General features: G+C 44.7%; 1 protein-coding gene across 2 annotated transcripts in view; it reads left to right on the top strand.

Moving 5' to 3' along the window:
* Positions 1-13,361: 13,361 nt before the first annotated feature.
* The window catches only part of TXNDC11 (thioredoxin domain containing 11), a 48,200-nt gene continuing 37,845 nt past the window's right edge, over positions 13,362-23,716 (top strand). Inside the window, exons 1-3 of one of the 2 annotated variants that reach the window (XM_073647718.1) lie at positions 13,362-13,716; positions 18,478-18,694; positions 19,034-19,131. In XM_073647718.1, coding sequence (XP_073503819.1) covers positions 13,592-13,716; positions 18,478-18,694; positions 19,034-19,131 — 440 coding nt within the window. In that variant the 5' untranslated portion in view covers positions 13,362-13,591. Of the gene's footprint in view, positions 13,717-18,477; positions 18,695-19,033; positions 19,132-19,287; positions 19,311-23,716 lie in introns of those variants that run through there. The other variant, XM_073647719.1, reaches the window with a different exon arrangement.

Here is a 23,716-nt window from a genome sequence, read left to right on the forward strand (position 1 = left end):
ATTTAGATCCGGACTCATTGGTGGCCACTTCAGAACTCTCCAGTGCTTTGTTTCCATCCATTTCTGGGGTCTTCTTGAAGTATATTTGGAGTCATTGTCCTGCTGGAAGACCCATTACCTAGGACGCAAACCCAGCTTTGTGACACTGGGGCTCTACATTGCGACCCAAAAGCCTTTTGTAATCTTCGGATTTCATGATGTCTTGCACACAGTCAAGGCACCCACTGCCAGAGGCAGCAAAACAACCCCAAAACATCTTTGAATCTCCACCATATTTGACTGTAGGTACTGTGTTCTTTTCTTTGTAGGCCCCATTCTATTTTCGGTAAACAGTAGAATTATGTGCTTTACCAAAAAGCTCTATCTTGGTCTTAGCTTACGTACACGTATGCAAAATGCAGTCTAGATTTTTTTATGTCTCTGTGTCAGCAGTCGGGTCCTCCTGGGTCTCCTGCCATAGCGTTTCATTTCATTCAAATGTTGACGGATATCTCACGCTGACACTGATGCACCCTGAGCCTGCAGGACAGCTTGAAATTCTTTGGAACTTGATTGGGGCTCATTCGGACTATCCTGCGTTGCAACCTTTCAGGAATTTTTCTCTGCCGTCCATGTCCAGGGAGATTAGCTACAGTGCCATAAGTTGTAAATTTATTTATTATGTTGCAGACCCTGGACAAAGGAACATCAAGATCTCTGGAGATGGACTTGTAACCTTGAGATTGTTGATATTTTTCAACAAGTTTGGTTCTCAAGTCCTTAAACAGTTTTCTTCTTCCTCCTTCAGTTCTCCATGCTTAATGTGGCTCACACAGACACACAATGCAAAAATCTAATCAACTTCTCCCCTTTTCATCTGGTTTCGGTTGTGATTTTCATATTGCCCACACCTGCTACTTGCCACAGGTGAGTTTGAATGAGCATCACATGCTTGAAAGTTGTTTATCCACAATTTTGGAAACGAGCCAACAATTTTGTCCAGCCCATTTTGCCTTTTTTTCTCTGTTTTTTTTTTGTGTTCCAATACACACAAAGGAAATAAACGTGTATAACAAACCATGTGTAATTGCAATAATTTTCTGGGAGAAATACTCCATTTTTTGGAACAATTTCAAGGGTGCCAACACTTTTGGACATGACTGTATATATGCCCCAATCCCCGGGCCGGTCTCCAAGCAGCTGTTCAGTGTCGCTGGGGGACTGGCAGTGTATACTCCTTTATGGAATATACAGATTAGTCTATGACAGAGCTGGGCGAAGTGTGGCCTGCCGACCAAGAAAGCCAAAGGGCTGAAGCAATGGCCCACAGGCCAACGCCATACCCTCATCTGCCACCTCCTGTCATCGCTTCCACATCCTCAGGATGCAGACAGCAGTGAATACATTGGGGGAGGACGAGGCACATGCACAGACCAGAGAAGAGCACCGAGGAACAAGAGCGAGGTATGTTTTTTTTTTTTTTTTTTTTTAAATAGGTGTATGGGATGTTTGCATGTATATAGAAGGCTATGTGGGGGCTCATACTGTATATAGAAGGCTATGTGGGGGCTCCTACTGTACATAGGGGGGCTATTTGGGGGCTCATACTGTATATAGGGAGGCTATATAGGAGGCTATGTGGGGGGCTCATACTATGTAGAGGGGGCTAGGGGGGGGCTCATACTGTATATAGAGAGGCTATGTGGGGGCTCCTACTGTACATAGGGGGGCTATTTGGGGGCTCATACTGTATATAGGGAGGCTATATAGGAGGCTATGTGGGGGGCTCATACTATGTAGAGGGGGCTAGGGGGGGGCTCATACTGTATATAGGAGGTTATGTGATGGCTCATACTGTATATATGGAGGCCTATGTGGGGGCTCATCCTGTATATAGGGAGGCCTATGTGGGGGCTCATACTTTATATAGGGGCTATGTGGGAGGCTTATACTGTTTATAGGAGGTTATGTGGTGGCTCATACTGTATACAGGGAGGCCTTTGAAGGCTCATACTGTATACAGGGAGGCTATGTGGGTGCTCACTGTATATAGGGGGCTATGTAAGGGCTCATACTGTATATAAGGGGCTTATACTGTATATAGGAGGTTGTGGTGGCTCCTACTGTATACAGGGAGGCCTATGAGGGTTCATGCTGTATATAGGGAGACTGTGGGGGCTCACTGTACTGTATATATTTGGGGCTTATACTGTATATAGGGGGCTCATACTGTATATAGGAGGTTATGTGGTGGCTCCTACTCTATATAAGGAGGCCTATGAGGGCTCATATTGTATATAGGGAGGCCTATGAGGGCTCATACTGTATATAGGGAGGCCTAATTGGGGGCTCACTTTATATAGGGGTCTATGTGGGAGGCTTATACTATACATGTGGGCTATATTGGGGTCTCATACTGTACATAGGAAGGCCTATGGGTGCTCATATTGTATATAGGAGGCTATGTGGGGGCTCATACTGTATATAGGGGGCTATGTGGTGGCTCATACTGTATATAGGGGGCTATGTGGGAGGCTTATACTATATTAGGGGGCTATGTGAGGGGCTTATACTGTATATAGGGAGGCTATGTGGGGGCTCATACTGTATATAGGGAGCTTTGTAGGGGCTCATACTGTATATAGGGGCTATGTGGTGGCTCCTACTGTATACAGGCAGGCATATGAGGGCTCATACTATACATAGGGAGGCCTATGAGGGCTCATACTGTATATAGGAAGGCTATATGGGGGCTCACTGTATATAGGAGGCTCCTACTGTATATAAGGAGGCCAATGAGGGCTCATACTGTATATGGGGGCTATGTGGGAGGCTTATACTATATATGAGGGCTGTTGGGGTCTCATACTGTATATAGGGAGGCCTATGGGGGCTCATACTGTATATAGGAGGCTATGTGGGGGCTCATACTGTATATAGGAGGCTATGTGGGGGCTCATACTGTATATAACGGGCTATTTGTGGGCTTATACTATATATGGGGCCTATGTTGGGGTCTCATACTGTACATAGGGAGGCCTATGGGGGCTCATACTGTATAGGAGGGGGCTATGTGGGGGCTCATACTGTATATAGGGGGCTATGTGGGAGGCTTATACTATATTAGGGGGCTATGTGGGGGCTCACTATATATAGGGGGGCTATGTAGGGACTCATACCGTATATAGGGGGCTATGTGGGAGGCTTATATATGGGGGCTATGTTGGGGTCTCATACTGTATATAGGAGGCTATGTGGGGGCTCATACTGTATATGAGGGGCTATGTGGGGGGCTTATACTATATATGGGGGCTATGTTGGGGTCTCATAATGTACATAGGGAGGCCTATGGGGGCTCATACTGTATAGGGGGCTATGTTGGGGCTCATACTGTATATAGGGTGCTATGTGGGAGGCTTATACTATATTAGGGGGCTATGTTAGGGCTCATACTGTATGTAGGGTGGTCTATGGGGGCTCATACTGTATATAGGAGGCTATGTGGGGGCTCATACTATATGGATCAGGCTTTGTGATAGTCATACTGTATATAGGGGCTATGTGAGGGGCTCATACTGTATACAGGGAGCTATGCTCATTCTGTATGGAGAGGCTATATGGGGGCTTTACTGTATATAGGCAGGCTATGTGGGGGCTCACTCTGTATATAGGGGCTATGTAGGGGCTCATACTGTATATAGGGGCTATGTGGGAGGCTTATACTGTATATAGGAGGTTATGTGGTGGCTCTTACTGTGTACAGGGAGGCCTATGAGGGCTCATACTGTGTATACGGAGGCTATGTGGGGGCTCACTGTACTGTATAGGGGGGCTCTTACTGTATATAGGGGGCTATGTAGGGACTCATACTGTATAGGAGGTTATGTGGTAGCGCCTACTGTATAAAAGGAGGCCTATGTGGGGGCTCATACTGTATATAGGGAGGCCTATGTGGGGGCTCATACTGTATATAGGGGGCTATGTGGGGGCTCATACTGTATATAGGGAGGCCTATGTGGGGGCTCATACTATATATAGGGAGGCCTATGTGGGGGCTCATACTGTATATAGGGGGCTATGTGGGGGCTCATACTGTATATAGGGAGGCCTATGTGGGGGCTCATACTGTATATAGGGAGGCCTATGTGGGGGCTCATACTGTATATAGGGGGCTATGTAGGGGCTCATACTGTATATAAGGGCTATGTGGGAGGCTTATACTGTAAATAGGAGGTTATGTGGTGGCTCCTACTGTATACAGGGAGGCCTATGAGGGCTCATACTGTGTATACGGAGGCTATGTGGGGGCTCACTGTACTGTATAGGGGGGCATGTACTGTATATAGGGGGCTATGTAGGGACTCATACTGTATAGGAGGTTATGTGGTAGCTCCTACTGTATAAAAGGAGGCTTATGTGGGCTCATACTGTATATAAGGAGGCCTATAAGGGCTCATACTGTATAAAGGGAGGCGTATGAGGGCTCATACTGTATATAGGGGGCTATGTAGGAGGCTTATACTATATATGGGGGCTATGTTGGGTTCTCCTACTGTATATAGGAAGGCCTATGGGGGCTCATACTGTATATAGGAGCCTATGTGGGGGCTCATACTGTATATAGGGGATATGTGGGAGGCTTATACTATATTAGGGGGGCTATGCGGGGGCTCATACTGTATGTAGGGAGGCCTATGGGGGTCATACTGTATATAGGAGACTATGTGGGGGCTCATACAGTTTATAGGGGGCTATGTGAGGGGCTCATACTGTATACAGGGGGCTAGGCTCATTGTATATGGAGAGGCTATATGGGGGGCCCATACTGTATATAAGGAGGTCTATGGGAGCTCCTACTGTATATAGGGAGGCCTGTGAGGGCTCACACTGTATATAGGGAGCTATGTGAGGGCTCACAGTGTATATAGGGGGGCTATGTGGGAGGCTCATACTGTATATAGGAGGCTATGTGGGTGGCTCATACTGTATACAGGGGGCTATGCTCATTCTGGGGACCTCATACTGCATATAGGGGCAGAGAGTTAGAGGCTCTCTGCACCGCAATAGCTTTTAATTAGTTCTTCACCAGATGATGCATACAGTTGAAAATAGTGTTGGTCCCAGCGCATTGTTATATTCAGTATGTGCTCACTGTCCGTGATGGCTGAGGTGTATGCAGTCTGGTGAGCAATGACAGAGTCACTGATGTAAAAAGATGGAAGGTCTGTCCACATTCCCCCTTGAAGAACAAGTATATTACACTGTGTTCCAAATTATTATGCAAATAATATTTTCTCAGATTTTCCCAAATTACCTATATGAATTGCAGTCATTGTAATTTTCCAGTCAAATAACTATTAGAGTACAATTGAAAGGTTTTTGTACAAACTGCCTATGATAACAGTATATTTTTAAAAAAATAAAAAACTCAAACTGCACTCAAAATGCATGTTCCAAATTATTATGCACAGCAGAGTTTTCAACCTTTTCATTTTAATAAAGAACAAAAAAATGGTCATTTTTGAAACTGTAATAACCTGCTAATGCTTATAAACTGAAATCAAACAGTTTTCAACTCAAAACTTTATTCTAGGTGATGTTACATTTGCACATAGGACCCCTTGTTCGAAAGGAGCTTCTGAACTCTCTCGTCCATTGAATTTGTCAGGTTTTGGATGGTTTCTGCTTCAATTGTTTTGCATGAGGACAGAATACCCTCCCAGAGCTGTTGCTTAGATGTGAACTGCTTCCTGCCATCATAGACACTCCTTTTGATGATGCTCCAGAGGTTCTTAAAGGGGTTGAGGTCAGGGGAGCATGGGGGCCACACCATAAGTTTGTCCCCTTTTATGCCCATAGCAGCCAGAGATGCAGATGTGTTATGTGCAGCATGAGACGGGGCATTATCATGCATGAAATGATCTCGATGGTCCAGATGGATGGTTGATGGACACCGATGCATTTTGAGTGCAGTTTGAGTTTTTTATTTTTTTAAAAATATACTGTTATCATAGGCAGTTTGTACAAAAACCTTTCAATTGTACTCTAATAGTTATTTGACTGGAAAATTACAATGACTGCAATTCATATAGGTAATTTGGGAAAATCTGAGAAATTATTATTTGCATAATAATTTGGAACACAGTGTATTGTATAATGTGAACTGTGACATGAGTTAATGATGTTGGTATTAGGGAAAGTTATAGTAAATGGTTGGGACTAACCCAGAGTGGGAGGGGCTAAGGTGAAGATACAGAGACAGTTTCCTGTCAATACTTCAGTTAGGGCCCAGTGTGTGTCTGAGTTAAACCTAAGGTCTGGACAGTAAGGAGTGCCGCATGATGTGGGTGTCCCGAAGTGAAGGGAGACCAAGACGGTGGTTAGCCTGAACTGAAGTGAAGAGAAACAGAGAGGCGACAGAAGGATGGAGTGATTGATCGGAGACAGGTCCTGGGACAGGACGCCTAGCAGTACGGCCCAGAGTTTATAACTCAGAGAGGTAACGGGTCAAGACGGGACAGAGTACATGAGATAAAGAGAGAGTACCCAGGGCGTTAGTTCGAGAGCGTTAGTAGCAGAGAAGATAAGTACCGGCCATACTGGTGATATAGTCCCCTTGAAAGGAAAGAAGACGTGGCACCGCGAGTTGAGAATTGGACTCTTGCTAACTAGACTGTGGTACTCAACTGGGCTGTGGTGAAGGAAAGTGAAACAGTGGAGATAGAGATCAGACAAGTAACGAGAAAGGAACAGAGACTGTGTGAAGATGCTCCATATTGAGAAGGAAACGTTCATAAAGTTGTGTACCCGCTATCTACTGTACATAATCCCCACAAAGTTATTGTTAAAATGTTTATTTTTGAATGGTGGTCTCCCTCATTGAAGTCTTCAACATCTGGTCCGGGCCAGCCAAAGTCATCAGTAACATGCGGCCTGCAAGGGCGTAGCGCCCCCATAGCACAAGTCCACACACCCAGCCAGGACTCCCACCTTTATGTAACGTGCTGGGGCGTAAGAAATGACTACCTCACCCACGGCTCCTGCCTGGCTACACTGACACTGGTCTGCCTGTGCCCCAGTCATCACTGCAATGCCGATGGCAGCGCAGTGCCTGTCACTTGGGGTTATGGAGGATATCAGCAAGACAGTGCGGCAACAGTAGTTTTTTTAACCCCTTTCTGACATCAGGCGTAATAATACATATCTGCACCCTGGACCTATTGGACCAGATACTTATTATTACGCCTTGGAGATCGGGCCTTAACAGAGGGTGTGCGGGCGCGATCACCGCCGGGTGTCAGCTGATTCTCACACCCGGTGCTATGAGCAGTGCCACACCAATCCCGGCACATTAACCCCCTTAATGCTGCGATCGAATTCGATCGCAACATTCCGGGAGCAAGGGGAGGTAAGCGCAGCTTACTTACCTCCTCTCCAGCGTCGCACGCTGTCTGTGTCGGGTCCTGGTAGTTGTCATGGTGACCCAATGTCCAATGTCGTCATGACGACATCTGGGTCACCAGGCAGCAGGAAGTTACTTTGATCATGCGCAGAGCACGATCAAAGTAACTTCTGCCTGTGCAGCGCTGACATGCAGCATAGCATAGAGATGCGACTACATCTCTATGCTATGAAAGTGATCAGCCTGCAAAAAATGAAAATCCCAGACTGGGACAAAGTGTAAAAGTAAAAAAAAGTATCCGAAAGTAAAAAAAATAAATAAAAATATTTAAAATAAAAATAATCAAAAAAAAAATATATATATATATACTGTACCCATAAATAAATATTATGAAAAAAACAAAGAAACCAATAAAAGTACATATATTTGGTATTGCCACATATGGAATGACCCGACCTATAAAACTTTCCCACTAGTTAACCCCTTTAGTGAACACGGTGAAAAAAAAAACGAAGCACAAAACGATGCTTTATCATCATACCGCCAAACAAAAAATGGAGTAAGACGCAATCAAAAAGACGAATGTAAATAAAAAAGGTACCGCTGAAAATGTCATCTTGTCCCGCAAAAAACAAGCCGCCATACAGCTCCATCATCCGAAAAATAAAAAAATTATAACTCTCAGAAAAGCGATACAAAAAATTATTTTTTCTATAAAAGTTTTTGTGTAAAAGCGCCAAAAACTATATAAATGTAGTATCGCTGTAAATGTACTGACCCGAAGAATAACGTTGCCTTATCAAATTTACTACACGCGGAACGGCATAACCCCCCCGCCTCCCCAACAAAAAAACAATTCCTGAATTGTAGTTTTTTGTTTGTTCTGCCTCCCAAAAATCGGAATGGAAAGCGATCAATAAATGTCAAGTTCCTGAAAATATCACCAATAAAAACGTCAACTTGTCCTGCAAAAAACCATCACATGGCTGTCGGCTGAAATATGAAAAAATTATAGCTCTCAAAATATGGCGATGCAAAAACTAGTCTTTGCAAAAAAAAAAGTTTTTTTTAGTGTGTGACAGCTATCAATCATAAAAACTCGATATGAATCTGGTATCGCTGTAATCGCACCGACCCGAAGAATAAAGCGGTCTAATCAATTATACCGCACGAGGAAAGGAGTAAAAAATAAACTCTTGGTTAGGGTTGTGCTAGTGTTATGGTTGTGCTAGAACTGTGATAGGGTTAGGGTTGTGCTAGGGTTGGGATTTTTTCAAAAGTAAAGAAAAAAAAATGATGACAATATGGTGACTAGTGTTGAGCACAAGTGCTCGCTACTTGAGTTTGCATCGGGTGCTTGGGTATGCACCTAGTATCGCAGGTGCTCGAGTGACATGCTCGAGTCTCCGCCCCATACGCTTCGTGGGCAAAAAAAACCTTGCGGGGATTGCATGCCATGCAAGAGAGATCCCTGCATATTTTTTTTTGGGTGTCTAACAACTGTGAAACATGCGGGGTGGGGACTCGAGCATGTCACTCAAGCACCCGCGACACATGGTGCATACCCGAGTACCCAATGCAAACTCAAGTAGTGAGCACTTGCGCTCAAGACTAATGAGAACTTATTCAATATGATGACCTAATGTTATCAAATTCTGTGTTGTACCTCTGGGTTCAAAATGTTCACTATATCCCTTGATAAAATCCTTGAGGGGTCTAGTTTCCAAAATGGGGTCACTTGGGGGTTTCCACTTTTTAGGCGTATCAGGGGCTCCCGAAATGCGACATGGCATCCGCTCTTGATTCCAGCCAATTTTGCGGTCAAAAAGTCACTAAGTGCTCCTTCCCTTCTGAGCCCTGCCGTGAGCCCCAAACAGTGTATTTTCACCACATATGGGGTATCGGGGTACTCAGGAGAAATTGCACAACAGTTATTAGGGTCCATTTTCTCCTCTTATCCTGGTGAAAATAAAAAATTTGGGGCTAAAAGATCATTTTTGTGGAAAAAATGTGATTTTTTTATTTTCATGGCTCCATGTTATAAACTTCTGTGAAGCATCTGGGGGCTCAGGGTGCTCACCACACATCTAGAGAAGTTCCCTGAGTCGTCTAGTTTAAAAAATGGTGTCACTTTTGGGGGGGTTTCCACTGTTTAGGCACATCAGGGGCTCCCCAAACGCAACATGGCGTCCGCTAATTATTCTAGCAAATTTTACCTTCAAAAAGTCAAATGGCGCACGTTCACTTCCGAACCCTGCCGTGCGCCCAAACAGTGGTTTTCCCTCACATATGGCGCATTGGCGTGCTCAGGAGAAATTGCACAAGTTTTGTGGTCCATTTCTTCCTGTTACCGTTGTGGGGTCTAAAGTAACATTTTTGTTAAAAAAGTTAAATGTTGATTTTTTTCTTCCACATTCCAAAAATTCCTGTGAAGTACCTGAAGGGTTAATAAACTTCTTAAATGTAGTTTTGAACCCCATGAGGGGTGCAGTTTTTAGAATTGTGTTACGTTTGGGCATTTTCTGTCATAAAGGCCCCTCAAAGTCACTTCAAATGTGATGTGGTCTCTACAAAAAAGTTTTTGTAAATTTTGTTGGAAAAATGAAAAATCGCCGGTCAACTTTTAACCCTTACAGCTTCCTAATAAAAAAAAGTTTGTTCCAAAATTGTGCTGATGTAAAGTAGACATGTGGGAACTGTTATTTATTAACTATTTTGTGTGAAATATCTCTCTGATTTAAGGGCATGAAAATTAAAATTTTGAAAATTGCAAAATTTTCGCCAAATTTCTGATTTTTTCACAAATAAACGTAAGTCATATCGAAGAAATTTTACCACTATCATGATGTACAATATGTCACGAAAAAACAGTCTCAGAATCCGTGGGATCCGTTGAAGTGTTCCAGAGTTAAAGTGACAGTGGTCATAATTGTAAAAATTGGCCCGGTCATTAACATGCAAACCACCCTCGGGGGTAAAAGGGTTAATCAAAATGATGGCCCCCTTCAGGTATAAAGTCACCTACAGTGCTGGCCAAAAGTATTGGCACCCCTGAAATTCTGTCATATAATACTCAGTTTCTTCCTGAAAATGATTGCAATCACAAATTCTTTGGTATTATTCTCTTCATTTAATTTGTCTTCAATGAAAAAAAACAAAAAGAATTGTCCTAAAGCCAAATTGTATATAATTCCACACCAAACCTAAAAAAGGGGGTGGACAGAAGTATTGGCACCCTTTGAAAAATCATGTGATGCTTCTCTAATTCGTGTAATTAACAGCACCTGTAACTTACCTGTGGCACCTAACAGGTGTTGGCAATAACTAAATCACACTTGCAGACAGTTAACATGGATTAGAGTTGACTCAACCTCTGTCCTGTGCCCTTGTGTGTACCACATTGAGCATGGAGAAAAGAAAGAAGACCAAAGAACTGTCTGAGGACTTGAGAAACCAAATTGTGAGGAAGCATGAGCAATCTCAAGGCTACAAGTCCATCTCCAAAGACCTGAATGTTCCTGTGTCTTCCGTGCGCAGTGTCATCAAGAAGTTTAAAGCCCATGGCACTGTGGCTAACCTCCCTAGATGTGGACGGAAAAGAAAAATTGACGAGAGATTTCAATGCAAGATTGTGCGGATGGTGGATAAAGAACCTTGACTAACATCCAAACAAGTTCAAGCTGCCCTGCAGTCCGAGGGTACAACAGTGTCAACCCGTACTATCCGTCGGCGTCTGAATGAAAAGGGACTGTATGGTAGGATACCCAGGAAGACCCCACTTCTTACCCCGAGACATAAAAAAGCCAGGCTGGAGTTTGCCAAAACTTACCTGAGAAAGCCTAAAACGTTTTGGAAGAATGTTCTCTGGTCAGATGAGACAAAAGTAGAGCTTTTTGGGAAAAAGCATCAACATAGAGTGTACAGGAGAAAAAAAGAGGCATTCAAAGAAAAGAACACTGTCCCTACAGACAAACATGGCGGAGGTTCCCTGATGTTTTGGGGTTGCTTTGCTGCCTCTGGCACTGGACTGCTTGACCGTGTGCATGGCATTATGAAGTCTGTAGACTACCAACAAATTTTGCAGCATAATGTAGGGCCCAGTGTGAGAAAGCTGGGTCTCCCTCAGAGGTCATGGGTCTTCCAGCAGGACAATGACCCAAAACACACTTCCAAAAGCACTATAAAATGGTTTGAGAGAAAGCACTGGAGACTTCTAAGGTGGCCAGCAATGAGTCCAGACCTGAATCCCATAGAACACCCGTGGAGAGATCTCAAAATGGCAGTTTGGAGAAGGCACCCTTCAAATATCAGGAACCTGGAGCAGTTTGCCAAAGAAGAATGGTCTACAATTCCAGCAGAGCATTGTAAGAAACTCATTGATGGTTACCGGAAGCGGTTGTTCGCAGTTATTTTGGCTAAAGGTTGTGCAACCAAGTATTAGGCTGAGGGTGCCAATACTTTTGTCCGGCCCATTTTTGGAGTTCTGTGTGAAATGATTAATGATTTGATTTTTGCTTCATTCTCTTTTGTGTTTTTTCCTTGCAAGCAAATTAAATGAAGATAATAAGACCAAAGAATTTGTGATTGCAATCATTTTCTGGAAGAAACTGAGTATTATCTGACAGAATTGCAGGGGTGCCAATACTTTTGGCCAGCACTGTAAATCTGATAACTCCTCAGCAGGACAAAGGGTTATCATGGCAACCTACTAAAGGCCCTTGTTGCCTCCATCTTGGTACTCCTATGAAGCCTAGACCTTGGCATTATGGGGTGTCACACTGTTTGTGGGGAGCATTGCTTGATAAGGGGTTCACAGTGTTTGGGGCAATTAGGGGTGCAGCACGTTATGAAGCATCATGGGGGCCATGATAGTAGCAGACCACTCTACACCACTGCCAGTAGAAAAAGAATGCTTCACAACAGGCATTATTTCTGTGTGAGAGGAAATGGCACCAGAAGAGGTTTGGTTGCATCCTTCAAAGCGGGAAGGGGTGAGAAATCACAGCGGGAAGGGGTGAGAGATCACAGCGGGAAGGGGTGAGAGATCACAGCGGGAAGGGGTGAGAGATCACAGCGGGAAGGGGTGAGAGATCACAGCGGGAAGGGGTGAGAGATCACAGCGGGAAGGGGTGAGAGATCACAGCGGGAAGGGGTGAGGGATCACAGCGGGAAGGGGAGACGGATCACAGCGGGAAGGGGAGACGGATCACAGCGGGAAGGGGAGACGGATCACAGCGGGAAGGGGAGACGGATCACAGCGGGAAGGGGAGACGGATCACAGCGTGAAGGGGTGACGGATCACAGCGGGAAGGGGAGACGGATCACAGCGGGAAGGGGAGACGGATCACAGCGGGAAGGGGAGACGGATCACAGCGGGAAGGGGAGACGGATCACAGCGTGAAGGGGTGACTGATCACAGCGGGAAGGGGAGACGGATCACAGCGGGAAGGGGTGACGGATCACAGCGGGAAGGGGCGACGGATCACAGCGGGAAGGGGAGACGGATCACAGCGGGAAGGGGTGACTGATCACAGCGGGAAGGGGTGACTGATCACAGCGGGAAGGGGTGACTGATCACAGCGGGAAGGGGCGACGGATCACAGCGGGAAGGGGCGACGGATCACAGCGGGAAGGGGCGACGGATCACAGCGGGAAGGGGCGACGGATCACAGCGGGAAGGGGCGACGGATCACAGCGGGAAGGGGCGACGGATCACAGCGGGAAGGGGTGACGGATCACAGCGGGAAGGGGCGACGGATCACAGCGGGAAGGGGCGACGGATCACAGCGGGAAGGGGCGACGGATCACAGCGGGAAGGGGCGACGGATCACAGCGGGAAGGGGTGACTGATCACAGCGGGAAGGGGTGAGAGATCACAGCGGGAAGGGGCGACGGATGACAGCGGGAAGGGGCGACGGATGACATTGCCGGGGTCACGTGTGCAGCTGAGGGGCGCGTTGCCGGGTGACCGTGTCCTGCAGCTGATGTGTTGGAGGCGGGGACCAGCACTGGGTGACGGAGCCTCGGCTTCCCTGTACACGGCCGCTCTTTGCACACGGTCCCCGCCCATGGTTCGGCTGAGCCGCGGAAGTCCTGTGTGACAGACGTGGCGGCGCCCGGTTCGCGCTGGTGGCGGCCCCGGGGTGTGATGAGGAGAAGCCCCGTCCTGCCCCCAGCGGGCTCGGGCCGCCCATCCGCTCTATAAGCGGAATGCAGAGGCCGGCCTGGCTGCACGTTAAGCGGCTGCTGTGTCTGATGGGCCGGAGGCCGGAGCTGCTGTGTGGGGCCATCGCGCTGAGCTGCGCCCTGGTCGTGGCGCTCAGGTTCACCTGCAGGTAACTACCCGGCCGCAGCTGGTGTGTGTATATATATATATATATATATATATATATATATATATATATATATATATATATATATATATATATATATATATATATCTGTGTGTGTCTGCACATGTACTGCCCATATACAGCACGTACATGCTATTGATATCTCCTCATATACAGCCCTGCCCGTATACCAGTGTTTATTACGGTCACTTATATAGCACCATTAATTCCTCAGCGCTTTACATACATTATCATCACTGTCCCCATCGGGGCTCACAATCTGCATTCCCTATCAGTCTTTGTAGTGTGGGAGGAAACCGGAGAACCCGGAGGAAACCCACCCAAACACGGGGAGAACATACAAACTCCTTGCCCCCGTACACATTACATATGTCCTCATACACCGCACACTACATAGCTGATGTGCCGTATACAGCGCAGATACGGTATAATGCCATATACTGTGCACTACACACAATCATGAGGAAAATTAAGTGTTCTTAACTCTTTGGATTTACATATCAAGATATAATAAAAAACACATCTGATCCGTATAAGGTCTTAAAGGGAACCTGTCATATCTTCAAACACTATTAACCCAGAGATATAGGGATAATCTGCCTGTAAATAGCGCTACAATGCTGCCCTGCCGCCATACTGGAAGTGCCGCAGCCAGGAGAGAGACTTTTATACCTCCCAGGAGCCGCCGGCTTTCAGTCATTGGTGCCTGGAGTGACCAGTCACTATGCTGTGAGCACGCCCCGGCACTATGATTGACAGCTTGCTCTGCACTGATGGCTGTCAATCATAGTGCTCACAGCCGACACAGTATAGTGAGCAGTGACTGCTGCTGCTCCGCGCTCACCTCTATGACTGAAAGCACCACTTCTGGGAGGTATAAAGTTCATCTTCTCCAGCCATATGTGAGAGGACAACATTGTAACACTATTTACATGCAGTTTAACCCCATATCTGCAGGTCAATAGCATTTGGAAACATAAAGGTAACCAAATACCCAGGAATAATTGTTCATTAGGAAGTGTGCCCCCCTCCTCTGTAAGGCTTCATTCACACATCAGTATTTTTTGACCAGTATTTGTATGCCAAAACCAGGAGTGTTTCCAAAACACACAACAGGTCTTTGTAGTTTTTCTCTGTATGCTCCACTCCTGGCTTTGGCATCCAAACACCTATACAAACATACTGGCATGTGAATGAGTCCTTGGCTCGAGTTCACACGCAGCAGTCAGGCTGTGTTTTACATTTTCAGATCACTATAATTAAATAAAATGCTGAAATCTTTCAATTTTCACCTTGACCTTTAAGTCTAATATTGGGCTGAGACTCCCTGGTCTGTATCTTCGGTACAGTGACAGATAAGTCTAGGTTCACACTCGTGTTTTTATTTATTTTTTTTATTTATCTATTTTTTTACACTAAATAGAAGACTTCGGCTCCACTTCATCAAAGCAATTTCGACAGAATTTGGGTGTAAATTGCTTTGAAAAGTTGCAAAACAACTCTTGAATTCCGCATAAATGTGTGACTTTTGGCATTTTTACACCAGTTTTTCCCTGCTTGGCCAAAATGGGCAGAGTGGGGAGGTGTAGTGGGGGCATAAATTCACAGCTCGTCTAATCCATGGCAAACTGTGGTGTTTTCTGTGCCAAAATTGTCACTCCGGTCAGGGACTGGAGTAAGGTCGGCGGGAGCTGCGAGACACTCGTCAGACGCTCCTAATTCATTATGAGGACTGTCTGACTCCACTCGCCCCTATTTCGCGCTAATCTTGATAAGTTAGGGCTTCTTTTTTTTTTTAATCAATTTACTGTAGACTTGAGTGTGTAGTAAAAAAAAACCCAGCATCCTGTGTTTTTAAATGAATGTAACAAAGATGAACTGACACAGACTGATCCTTTCATTTATTTTCCTGTAGCAATCAGTAGGGTTTTCAGTTTTTCTGCTTCTGAAACGGAATTGAAAATTGCAATGTAAAAACGCTAGTGTGAACCCAGCCCAACACATATAGATCTGCCATTCACCGCGATACCATTACTGGCCACCTAGGGCCATGTTTGTGACTACTGATCTTCTTTACCATATGGCTGTAATGTGATTTCTATCAGCAGGATGTATGTGCAGGATCTCATCGCTCCTTGTGCTTTCTGTATCCGTGTACACAGACAAGAAGACATTCTCCTGTTATCGCACCTTGGGGTTGCTTGCCTTGACCTTTCCTCCTTCCCGCATTTTATCACTAGAAGTGGTGCTAAATATTTTACATATAATCCAATATACTTAGGAGACCGGCTGACTTCCACCCAAAGTCTGAATATGTCATTAAAAATATTATTGATTAACCTGACAATTCCTCTTCAGAAAGAGGTTCTGCAGCAACAGATGTGTTCAGGAGACTGAGGTCATACAGATCTGAGCAGCGTGTAGCATCCAAGGTGCCTCTGAGTTTCCCCTTCTTAAATATGGCAATGGCTCTCTGCTGATTTCATTAGAAATTAACCCCTTACTGACATTGTCAGTAATAGTACATCCCTGTGCCCAGGGCCTATTGAGCCAGGGACGTACTATTACTGACAATGTGATCGCTCCCGCACAGAAGCTGTGCGGGGAGATTGCCGCCGGGTGTCAGCTGATCCTCACAGCTGACATCCGGTACTATGTGCCAGGAGCAGTCCCACACCCACGAAATGCTGCCATCGAAGTTGATCGCAAACATTCCGTGAGCAAGGGGAGGTAAGCACGCCCCTCTTACCTTGTTTCCGGGATCCGGCGCTGCTGATTCCCGGTCGTTGCCATGGTGACCCAATGTTGTCATGACAATATCCGGGTCACCAGGCATCAGGATGATATTTTGATCATGGGCAGTGCAGGATCAAAGCAACTTCTGCCTGTGCAGCGCTGACAGCCTGCATAGCATAGAGATGCTGCTGCTGCATCTCTGTGTTGTGCAAGCGATCAGCCTGCAAAAAATGAAAGCCCCATAGTGGGACAAGGTGTAAAAGTAAAAAAAAAAAATAATTCCCAAAAAATAAAAATATACTGTACTGTAAATATTAGTATAAAACAAACAAAACAAAAGTACACATATTTGGTATCGCCGCATCCGGAACAATCTGACCTATAAAACGGTCTCACTAGTTAACCCCTTTAGTGAACACAGTAAAAAATAAATAAATAAAAAACGATGCTTTAGCATCATACCACCAAACAAAAAATGTAATAAAACGCGATCAAATAGACAAATGTGAATAAAAATGGTACCGCTGAAAACATCATCTTGTTCCGCAAAAAAAACAAAAAACAATCTGACAGGAGCTGAAAAACATTTTTGTGGGAAAAATGTGGAAATTTTATTTTTATAGCTCAATGTTATAAACTTCTGTGAAGCACCAAGGGGGTTCAAAGTGCTCCCCACACATCTAGATAAGTTCCCTGAGGGATCTACTGTAGTTTCCACAATGGGGTCACTTGTGGGGGGTTTCCACTATTTAGGAACATCAGGGGCTCTCCAAACGCGACATAGCGTCCGCTAATTTTTCAAGCAAATTTTACAATCGAAAATTCAAATGGCGCTCCTTCCCTTCCGAGCCCTGCCGTGCGCCCAAACAGTGGTTTTCCCCCACATATGGGGGTCGATGTGCTCAGGAGAAATTACACAACACATTTTGGGGTCCATTTTTTTTCCTGTTATCGTTGCGAAAATAAAGAAATTTGGGTCTAAAGTAACATTTTTGTGAAAAAAGTTAAGTCACTTCAAATGTGATGTGGTCCCTAAAGAAAATGTTTTTGTAAATTTTGTTGGAAAAATGAGAAATCGCTGGTCAACTTTTAACCCTTATATCTTCCTAACAACAACAAAAAAATTTTGGTTCCAAAATTGTGCTGATGTAAAGTAGACATGTGGGAAATGTTATTTATTAACTATTTTGTGTGACATATCTCTCTGATTTAAGGGCAAGAAAATTCAAATTTTGAAAATTGCAAAATTTTCGCCAAATTTCTGATTTTTTTTTCACAAACTCCATTCATATCGATTTTTTTTTACCAATATCGTGAGGTACAATATGTCACAAAAACCCAATCTCCAAATCCGTTGAAGCGTTCCAGAGTTATTACCTCCATAAAGTGACAGTGGTCAGAATTGTAAAAATTGGCCTGGTCATTAACGTGTAAACCACCCTCGGGGGTTGTCCGGCTTTAGAGCAAAGTCTGCAGTCACACTGTGATCACAAACGTCTGAATCATGACAGCATGCGGTGTGCACGCTGTCATAGTTTCCAGTATTGCTGGTGGTCACGTGCCGATTAGTCTCATCTGGTGAATTGAGTGAAGCCGAATACTTCACGTACGCTGACCGCATAGATGTGACCGCTTTCTCCTAGTGGCAATACCGGGGAGTCATGACAGTGTGCACAAGATTCAGGAGTCTGAAGTCACGTAGTTACTGGAGACTTTGCTCTCAAAGCTGGAAACCCCCTTTTAATGGTTGTACGGTTTTGCAGAGCCCGCCCGGCAATCATAACTAAGCAAGTCATTACTAATGAATTTCTTATAATGTAGCGATAAGGCAGTGCCACATTTTTACAAAGCAGTATCTCATTAGACGCACCTCAGAGCCTAGCGTGTTTCAGGTAATCTTTATTTAGTACCTCCAAAAAGGCTCTTATTACCAATATGCGTACATACTGCATGTTGGACCTGGTGATATTGATATTTTTCTCTTATTTTTCTTATTTATGTTTCCAGCCGGGCTAAAGATGTCATCATGCCAGCAAAGCTGCCCATGCACTTCTTCCCCACCCAGTCACCGGTGGTGGACCTGTACCTCGGCCAGATTGACTATGCAGAACACCTTCGTCAGGACTCTGAGATCACCTTGTTTTTCCTGTATGCGCCCTGGTGTGCACAATCCATTGCTGCAAGGAAAGAAATCCAGCATGTGGCTAATAACCTTGCAGATCAAGTAAGTGCATTGATCGCTTCTATACTACAAGTTAAGAAAAATATCTCCGAGTAACCATTTTTGAAATGAAAAATGTTAGAACGATGGTATTAGTACCTGGTGTATTGTAAAGCTAAGAAATTGGTGCTATAGGGTCAGTAACCCCCCAAAAATGTGCAATTACACAAAATAGAAGTAAAATTGCTCTGCAGCTCCAGAAATGTAGACCATTCCCATAAAAAGGATTCCTTCTAAGGCTATTCTAGATCTTCTGTGCGGTGTTGCTCGGGGGTCTTCCTGAGAGCGAGGGGTGGATCATTGTTTTTGTGTCTCACGTCTTCTCATTTCCATTTCTTTTAGGTACTTTTTGTGGCTGTCAACTGCTGGTGGCATCATGGCAAATGCAGGAAACAAAGGAGTTTTTTCTATTTCCCAGTCATTAACTTGTACCATAGGAGGTAAGTGGACAAGTATAGTGGGTTACACGTTGGCACTGTGTAGTAATATATTTTCTTCTCCAGTTACCCATAGACAGATCCTTTTTGGTGGCAGATAACTGATTGTCTCCCAACTTTTGGCATCTATTTAGAAATTTAGTTAAAAGGGATGTTCTGTTCAACCCCTTTTAACTTCCAAGGTACGTTTAATGCGTTTGCATCTCTTATCTTCTTGCTGCATTTTTTTCCAAATTGCAGCAAAAATTGTGTTTTCTAGTGATTTCGGGGAAAATAAGTAGCATGAGATTTCTGAAATCTCATTCACTTTGCTGGTTTTACCACATCAAAGATTAGGAAATTTAAAAAAACAACAACTACCCATATATTTGGTATTGCTCTGTCTGTAAAAGTTGGGACTATGAAAATATAAAGTTAAGTAACCTGATTGGTAAATGCCATAAAAAATTAAACTGCCAAAATTGCATGTTTTGTTTGGTCGCCACCGCAGCACAAAACATGCAGAGAGAAGCGGTCAAATCGTCAGGCCGACTTCCAAATGCGATGAATAATGACGTCAGTCAGTCCCGCAAACTGCTCCATGAATGTAAAAATGAAAATGTTCCGGCCTTTGAAAAATGAGACGCCACCAAATTTATTTATTTTTATTTATTTACAGGTTCATCTCACAAAGTTAGAATAATTTATTTCAGTTCTTCAATACAAATTTACTGAGATAATGACTTTTGTGTTTTCATTGGCTGTAAGCCATAATCATCAACATTAAATAAATCAAGGAATAAACACTTGAAATAGATCACTCTACTTGTAATGACTCTATATAATATATGAATTTCACTTTTTGTATCGAAGAACTGAAATAAATTAACTTTTTGATGATATTCTAATTTTGTGAGATGCACCTGTAAATTTTTATTTTTTATTTTTATGAATTTCTGAATTTCCTTCAGTGCTTAAATAAAAAAAAAAAACACACAAGTTTGGTATTTCTGTAATTTTACTGACCTGGAGAATCCATGCAGCCGGGTCCTTTATTCCACACAATGAATGCTGTAAAAAAAAAATAAATGAATAATAATTCGGCATTATTTCGGGATCTTTTTAAAAATTCACTGCACTTGGAATTGTTTTGTACAACTCGTCCAGCAAAAAAAAAATAAAACAACTCCTATTGAACATCTAAAAAATGTAAAAAAAAAAAAAAAAGTTATGGCTCTTGATGGCAAGAACAAAAATGAAAAAGATTGTAGAATCGCCTTGTCGGAAAGGGGTTAAAGCTGGGGCTTGGTGATTAGTGTAGATGTCTGTGGAGCCTGTGCCTGATGTGACAGTCTGCGGTAGGTATTAACACTGTCTCTTAACGATCTGTCTATTGAATGAGATTTTTAGGACGGCATGCTCCTAGCAACCGTTCTGTCTCAGAATAATCGTCTTAATCATGAAATCGGGGCAGAATGACTGCTGAAACACGGGCAGAGACTGGACAAGAATTGGAATAATTCCATGATTATTTAAGTATTTAAAAAAAAAAAAAAGCTAAATTCTGCAGCTCTCCGCCTAGCTGCTTGTAGGAGTTTTTTGTACATTTGTATCCTTTTTTGTTTCATGTGGATTATTGGAAGGCCCATTGAGTTTATGTAGGCTCATCCTACTGACCTCAAGACTACATATTGGTGTCCGTCTCGACTAGGCGCATACGGCCTAAAATGATGCTAGTCAGTTTACACTGGCACTGTGTCTGCATCGTTATAGGCAATGGACCTATTTGGCGTATAAGCCTGAATCCTGTATTGTGGTGGTCCGGACGTACGCCTCAATGGAGCCACTGAACGTAGGGTCAAAAGTGATGTGAACATAGCCTTACATTAAAGGGAGAATGTCTACCCCCCCTCACAATTTAAACTGTGATAGAGGACAAGGCCCCTATAAAAATCACACTTTTTTTTTTGTATAAATCTGTCATTCCCTAAAAAAAAGAGAAAAAAAATGCTATTTATTACCATCTGCGAATTGGGCTGCTTGCTGCATCTTTAGTGGGACTGAGCAGCTTTAGTGCACTGTTCTGCCCATGAATTTAAATACTTCGCCTTCCTCACAGCAAAAGTTCCAAGATTGGAGTATGCCTATACACAGCTCTCCCCTCTCTGCTGTGTTCATCCACTGCAAGCATGCAGCTGATGGAGAACTGTGCACACTCTGCTGTGACCATACACTGCAAGCATGCAGCTGATGGAGAACTGTGCGCACACTCTGCTGTGACCATACACTGCAAGGATGCAGCTGAGGGAGAACTGTGTGCACACTCTCTGCTGTGTTCAATCACTGCAAGCATGCAGCTGAGGGAGAGCGCTGTGCGCACACTCTGATGTGACCATTCACTGCAAGCATGCAGCTGAGGGCGAGAGCTGTGCGCACACTCTGCTGTGACCATACACTGCAAGCATGCAGCTGAGGGAGAACTGTGCACACTCTGCTGTGACCATACACTGCAAGCATGCAGCTGAGGGAGAACTGTGCACACTCTGCTGTGACCATACACTGCAAGCATGCAGCTGAGGGAGAGCGCTGTGCGAACACTCTGCTGTGACCATACACTGCAAGCATGCAGCTGAGGGAGAGAGCTGTGCGCACACTCTGCTATGACCATACACTGCAAGCATGCAGCTGAGGGAGAGAGCTGTGCGCACACTCTGCTGTGACCATACACTGCAAGCATGCAGCTGAGGGAGAACTGTGCACACTCTGCTGTGACCATACACTGCAAGCATGCAGCTGAGGGAGAACTGTGCACACTCTGCTGTGACCATACACTGCAAGCATGCAGCTGAGGGAGAACTGTGCACACTCTGCTGTGAGCATACACTGCAAGCATGCAGCTGAGGGAGAACTGTGCACACACTCTGCTGTGAGCATACACTGCAAGCATGCAGCTGAGGGAGAACTGTGCACACTCTGCTGTGACCATACACTGCAAGCATGCAGCTGAGGGAGAACTGTGCACACTCTGCTGTGACCATACACTGCAAGCATGCAGCTGAGGGAGAACTGTGCACACTCTGCTGTGACCATACACTGCAAGCATGCAGCTGAGGGAGAGCACTGTGCACACATGCCTTGATCTAAGAACCAGCTATTTCTTAAGATGTTGCTGGTTTCCGTGCAAGCCAGCCCTATCAATCACCCAGAGACGGAGGCACAGAATCCAAATTATGGGGGTGGATGGGTGTGCTGAAGCTACTCAGCTGCACCAAGATCACCCTAATTAGTACATGGGGAGAGGAGGGAGGCGCTGTTTAATATGCCATATGAAATTTAATATTTACCATATTTTTCAGACAATAAGACGCACCGGACCATAAAACGCACCTAGGTTTTAGAGGAAGAAAAATTAGAAAAAAAAATTGAAACAAAAAATGTGGTCATGATGCCCTGTTAGGGGGGTGGGGGTCTGCTGCTGACACTGTTATAGGGGTAATGTCCCCCAATTCTGTTAATATCCCCCATCCTGGTGTAGATATAGCCCCCTCATCCCCATCCTGGTATGGTTGGCACCCCTCCATCCTGATATGCTTGGCCCCCCTCATTCTGGTATGCATGGCACCCCCTCACCCCAATCCTGGTATGCACGGCACCCCCTCATCCCCAATCCTGGTATGTATGGCCCCCCTCATCCCTCTTCCTGGTATGCTTGGCACCCTCTGTTCCCCATCACGCTGCACACAAAAAATAAACAATTATACTCGCCTCCTCTCTCCTCCAGCACTGCGTCCTGCTCCGCTGCCAACAATGATCTCACTTTGTGAGCCGTGCATGGCATTACTGCCATTCGCCCTCACACTGTGAGATGGTCTGCCAGAATAGTCACTGCTCCCCACGGGACTGTGTGCGTGGGGAGCAGTGACTATTCACTCTCCTTAATAGCGCGCACACTGTACCCACAGCACGGCTTCTGCTGCTGCTCTGCGGTCTCGTGTGCCCTCTGTTAAAGACCATGAATATTCACTACAACCCATGGGAGTGGATTGTAGTGAATATTCATGATCTTTTTAATAGCGGGCACATGACCGCCAAGCACAGCAGGAGCCGCGCTGCGGGTACAGTATGCACGCTATTAAGGAAAATGGATATTCATTGCTCTCCACACCCATGGGCGTGGGGAGCAGGGAATATTCACTTTCTTAAGCAGCGGGCACAGTGTAGGCTTCAGCAGGCGGCTGCTGCCTCCTGTGCCCCGCTGCCGCTCCCACCACCACCTACAGCCATATTATACATATATATATATTCGGACTAGAAGATGCACCTCCCACTTTCCTCCAAAATTTTGAAGGAAAAAAAGCGCGTCTTATAGTCCGAAAAATACGGAACTTGTGCAGCCTCTATTATAAAATGTTTCCTTTTTAATGTACCAAAAGCTTAGAGTGATATGTAAGAAGGATGCACAACCTTCTCTGGTCCAAGGGCCATATTGTCATGTGGAATCCCTCCCAAGGACCACCATAAAACTTACAGGGTATTACCATCAGAGACATTTCTGGGATAGGAAAAGTACATGTATAATTGATAGCAGTCCAGAAAGTGGAACATGCGC

The sequence above is a fragment of the Phyllobates terribilis genome, unplaced genomic scaffold (genome assembly GCF_046119375.1).
Source record: "Phyllobates terribilis strain yellow unplaced genomic scaffold, ASM4611937v1 Scaffold_9__5_contigs__length_417890890, whole genome shotgun sequence".
In the NCBI taxonomy this organism is placed as follows: domain Eukaryota; kingdom Metazoa; phylum Chordata; class Amphibia; order Anura; family Dendrobatidae; genus Phyllobates; species Phyllobates terribilis.